At 33.4% G+C, this 6000-nt stretch overlaps 1 protein-coding gene across 1 annotated transcript; it reads right to left on the bottom strand.

The window, feature by feature from the left end:
• Positions 1–1482: 1482 nt before the first annotated feature.
• LOC134247381 (uncharacterized) lies at positions 1483–5018 on the bottom strand. The gene is made up of 6 exons (XM_062729758.1): positions 4761–5018; positions 4084–4234; positions 3887–3940; positions 3551–3712; positions 2411–2536; positions 1483–1894 (listed from the first exon to the last, which is right to left on the bottom strand). Exons 1-6 carry the CDS (start codon positions 4872–4874, stop codon positions 1596–1598), a joined length of 906 nt encoding a protein of 301 aa, XP_062585742.1. The 5' UTR covers positions 4875–5018; the 3' UTR covers positions 1483–1595.
• Positions 5019–6000: the final 982 nt, after the last annotated feature.

Raw genomic sequence — 6000 nt, forward strand, 5'->3', positions numbered from 1 at the left:
TTTTTTCTCAGTCATAACTCTTTGAAAGTTAGCGGAGTTAATACCTTGATGATTCTACCAGAATGTAAATTAGGCAGGTCGATAGGTCAGGAGCTAAGGAGGCGTAATATGCATGGAAATCTTGTGCACATCTGTCTCTGTGTCTGATACTAATAAGACCAAATCTCCATGTAAATCTCATGCGGCTGCCTTCGTGTTTGAAGTCAGTGGGCGAGGACTATTAAAGTTGGCGTTAGAGTCCTCGTGTAATTTTTTAAAATCTATATTTGCATATCCACTGCTCTCTCCCACTATGAACATGTAGCCATCAACTGCGTTCATAGGACTATAGACGCAACTGCTTCCACTATGACTGCAAGTGCTCTATCTCACTCGTGTAGAACAAGCTCCACTACACTTACACACCGTATTGAGAAGTATATATATGAAATGTTTCGTAAAAGGACTAAATATAAGTTTTTAATAATATTTTTTGGAAAAAAAGAATTCAGAACAATTTGAAATTGCCGTTTGATATCTTTAAAAATTTGATTTTGGTCAAAGTATTTAATTGTAAAATAAAACTTTTAAAAAATTGAATAATACTCCATATTTTTATTTTTTCGTATGATGCATACTTGTACAAAGAACGATAACTCTTTAAACTTGGGTAAGAGAACATTTCTTTAACTAGTAGATCTATATCTATTTCAAGAAAAAATAGATAGAAAAAGTACCAAACAAATCACAGAAAAGCATACTGGAGTAATAATCATAATAAAAGCATTCTCATTTTTGTCATAGTGTTAAATTATTGATTTTTGTCAGAGGATTTCAATAACGTTGATCGATGACGTCACGACTGCATCAAAACAAAAATTAAGAGAATTTGATGACGGCGCTGCTTGTATCCAGATAACTGTGTTTGAGAGGGAAATACTTTATAAATTGTGATTTATCAGAGAAAAGGAGTATTGATCAGGTGTATTGATTTTAAAGCCGTATGGTTTTCTTTACTGAAGACAGAAGAAGCTGCGTCCTTATGTAAGTCAGGATTTCCTCTGATATTCTTGTCAACATGAAAGAATGCAAATATAAGTAATAAACAACGATTATTTAGTGAACATGGCGTAATGAATAGCAATAGCTCTGCTGGCATATTTTCCATGATGCGCTAGCGCGCATCATGGAATATGCCAGCAGAGCAATTGCTATTCATAACGCCATGTTCACTAAATAACGTTGTTTATTTCTTAAATGTCTACATTTTTAAAATCAAAATCTACAAATTTATCTCACAACGAAATGGAAATATAAGGAATCGCTGTCTAGTTAGTATAGTATTTCAGGGATATCAATGATAGTAGGAAACATTGGATAATTTATGCAAAATGGGATTCGCCCGTTTTGCAAATTATACCATGTTTCCCACTATCAATGCCATGGTATACTATACTAACTAGACAGTCATTCCTTAAATAAGCATTGTTTATGAAACATGCCTAAAATTTACATGTGAATTATGGTACATGTATAAGGGCCATAAAGTTAAATTCATGAAGTCATCATGCACAGGTTGAACAGATTTTGTGATTAGAAATTATTCAAATCATCATTCACACGGATTGATACGGCCGAGCATGAAGACGTCGTTGATACACATCATTACCATGATCTGATAATAAGGAGGTGTTCTCAGAAGCCTCGTAGTGGTCATCAAGACTCGGCTTCCGGTCCAGGTGGTTCGCATCCGGTTCCAGGTCACGTGACAGAAAAGCAAAAGATGTTCGATAATTCTGGCCAAATCGATATGGCGCACGCGCAATAAAGTGAGAGAGTGTTGTAAATCTGTGTAACAACATGCAGATAAATTGAAGAACAAACAGAAATCCAAATACGATTAGGAACAATAAACCTACAAAAGAAGAAAATTGAACACAGTAACTTAATAGTCCGTGCACCTATTTGTATTATAATAATAAAGCACAGAAAATTTATCATTATAAAGCATTCATTTTTATAATTTTCCGTAGGCCCTGTATATCAGCTACAACTTATTTGCAGAGATATGTCCTTTAATATCGTTACCTATGGACTACTAGTATCATTGTTCCCACGAAAAGATTTTTTTTACTCACTGTGTATATACTTGCTGGATGGAATTGTCTAGGACATGTAACTTATGGACTTATTTAATACAGGATGGAATTGTCCTCGAAGCCTCTAACTTTTGGACTTATATATATTTTCTTACTCGATGAAGTTACCCGAGTTGCACCGGATTTTATTTTTATACTTATGACCTTATTTACTTACTGGATGAAAATGTATAATTGTTAATTGTGGAAATTTTATATACTTAGTGGATGGAGTTGCCCGGGCCACTTACAGATTGACACTAACAGAACATGGGCTTAAATTGTTTACTTACTGAGTATATTTGTCCCAGCCACATTTAAGTCGATACTGCTGGATAACGTCATTATAATCACAATCCACAAACAGTTGACTATTCCTGATACCATCAACCATTCGTTACGTAAGGTCCTTAAATTTTCTACAAAAACCAAACGTTTTATTACTTACTTAATTCGTGGCAATAAAAGGCTGTTAAAAATAAAACCTTTGCAACGCGTGAAAAGAAGAAAACACTTGTGTGGCCTTCAACTCGACATTTAGATATATCGACGACGTATTGTCAATTAATAATGATAATTTCCATTCCTACGTCGATACGATATATCCTGGTGAGCTTGAGATAAAAGATACCACAGAGTCCGACACTTCTGCTTCATACTTGGATATTTTACTTGAAAAAGACACTAATGGTAATCTAACAACCAAGCTATGTGATAAACGTGATGACTTTAACTTTTCTATCGTCAACTTCCCTTACTTATGCAGCAATATACCTTCATCACCTGCATACGGAGTATATACATCTCAGTTGATTCGATACGCAAGAGCGTGCTCTACGTATGAACAATTTCTTAAACGAGGTAAATTATTGACAAGCAAGTTGATGAAACAAGAATATCAACAGTCTCGTTTAAAGTCATCATTTCGTAAATTCTATGGTCGATACAATGACCTTGTCAGCAAATACAATTTATCATTGAGTCAAATGCTGACTGACGTTTTTCATACCAATTGTTAGTCCATTATTTATACACTGAATTGACGAAGGATTTTTTCCGTTATTTCCTGATCATGACAACGAGCACACGGCGGGTGTGACCGGTCGGCAGGGGATGCTCACTCCTCCATGGCACCTGATCCCACCTCTGATGTTTCGGAGGTCCGTGTTTGCTCTGCTCTTATTTTGTATATTATTTAATGGATGTTGAGATTGAATACTGTTCGTTATCTCCATATCCTTCTTGCAAATATAAAATGTGAAGATAAGGAACAGTGATCCATCTATCTCATAAATAACATAAATTGGGACATAACATCGCCCCTGTGTGCATATGTGTGTGTGTTTATTAGATTGTTACAGTTTGTTTATTTCCAAGAGACAAAAATGATGACGTGAAATTTTTACACTTTTCACTCTTCATATCCTATTTACTTTTGAGAGTTTGCTCCAAACTGAATACATCTGCCGAGGGCGCTAAACAAGTCTTAATGAGATCCACCCAGAACTTGTTCTCCTCCCGATTCACGCTTCCCAAATCCTTGAGATTGTGGACCTGACCGATCTGCTTCTTAATTTCTGTTATGATCCGCTCCTCTGAAATAATTAAACAAAGAACCACTTTTCAGATGTTAAAATTGTATTGTTTTCATTCAAAGAAAAGAAAATGTAAGGAGACTTTTATTTGGATATGATAATTACATCCCACTAAGGTCTTTATGAAAGATATTTAGGACAGAACTTTTGTAATTACAATGTATATGTTTTAACCTTTGGCTGGCTGACGAAGGCATGCAATGGCATCAAGAAGACGCTGTATATGACCTGAATTAATATCAAATAAATAAACCATTTTGAAATATATATTGATAGAAAAACTTCATATTGTAAGAATAATATAGTACATAAATGTATAATTAAAGAATCACTCTGTAGTTTGTTGGGTATACCTCTATATATAACTCTACCTGATTTGATAATTTTGAGATCCTCCTTTATTTCTTTCTTTGTGATGGTCTTCAACACTTCCATATCTTGGACTGTTTTGATTTGATTTCTATTGAAGTTCTGTTCATATTGAAGTAAACCAATCCCGCTTAGCCAAGAATGTACATCGTTCTGAAAAAAAGTATTTATTTTTATCTTATGAAATAAAAATTATACTGAAAGTGCTTGTTATATATTAAGAACATACTCAACATATTCAGTAGTTTTTAAGTATTTTTTCTCGTTTAATTTTTAATTTACAATTATTGAATCACCTTTTTGTGATGTTATGATGCCTGGTACATGTAATACTGTTCACCTCCAGATCAAACTTTGGGGAAATACTAACAAAAACTCTATGTAAATATTTTTTTTTCTGTAAAAATACTAGTGTTTTCATCATGTTTAACCTGGTCAAAACTCCTGATAATTTATGCCGATTTTTTTTTTTTTTTTTTTTTTTTTTTGTAAAGTCATCTTGTGGTTCCCTGATTAAAAATTGAATATATCAAACAAAATTAATTATCACTGGGAAAGATACAACATATATAAAATTTCTGTACATGTACGTTGCGCATGTCCTTTATCAATCAGATTTTTTTTTTCATATTCACAAGATTTGTATTACTGAGGTATAAAATATTATACAAAAACAAACCGGAACACCAATAGGTATTTTAAACTCTGGAATATCCTGGATTAACCGGAACAATTTCCTACGATGAGCAACTTTCTTGATCCCTATTTGCTTAAGGTCTTTTTCTGTAAGCATTCCAAGGAAGTTCGTATTTTCATATCCATTTTCGACAAAGTTACGAGCATACCCCTGATCAAAGAAGAAAAAACAAATGAATTCAGTTACAGTGTTAAAGGTTGACTATAATGAATCGAGACTAATTTAATAAATCAGAAGAGTTCCAATCCTGAGCAGGGAATACAATGACCCTTGTAAAAAGTGGGTCCAGGTTCCTAAGAGAAGTGATCAGAAAAATGGAGTAAATTATAGATAAAATATTAGAAATACATTGGCAGAATATGTCAGTCAAATTTCAACCAATCGAAAAAATTGTAGAGTCCTTCAAATGACCATTTAATTTGGGAGCAACTTATTTAAATGAGATTTCTTTAACCCCTTGTAGCATTTGTAACATAAACATTTGTTCCAGTAGCCTGCACATGTTAAAAGTTTTTATGCCACTGAGTGTCGAATCAATTGAGACACAAAACACAATATGCAGATGATTCAGGATTATACTACGCAATATAATATGGAATATGACCATGGCAAAGTTGAAAAGGTCATTTTGAATATGTTATCATGCCCTCTCCCGACCGATTGGTTAAAATGGACCAACTCATTTTTTTTCAACCTTGAGTAAATGATATATTTATTCTTTCTTTTTATTCCATAATTCCCTCAATTCGTCAACAAATATTTTGAATTTTTAATTTTAAAAGGATTTTTTATCATTTTGCAAAATTACGTTTTCTTGCTCTCTCCAGACTCGGATTGAAATTATCAGGTCAGTAGGTAGGTGGAAAAACCTTAAATCCAGAAAAGTTCAACAAATTTTTTGACGGGATTTCAGGAATAAAGGAAAATGATATCCTGTCAAGGAATATGAAAAAAAGTTTTGAGTCGGGAAATTTTTACTCAGTCGGTCGGGAGACACCATGCCATCTCTTTTTTTTTTGCCCTTAATCGGGAGAGGGCAAGAAAATATTTTTTTAAAGATGGCCCGATTTCTTTGAAAATAATTTTCAGATAAATGAAGGATGCAGCATTTAAAAATTGTGGCATATAGGAAGCACACAAGTCAATAAATCCTCTCAAATACTATGTAAAATTTATCAATCCAGTTAAAAATTTCAATACGACAAACCTTTTTTTTTGAAAG

Source organism: Saccostrea cucullata, unplaced genomic scaffold, assembly GCF_032062105.1.
Source record: "Saccostrea cucullata isolate Sc308-1 unplaced genomic scaffold, CSIRO_AGI_Scuc_v1 ctg3609, whole genome shotgun sequence".
Taxonomy (NCBI): Eukaryota; Metazoa; Mollusca; class Bivalvia; order Ostreida; family Ostreidae; genus Saccostrea; species Saccostrea cuccullata.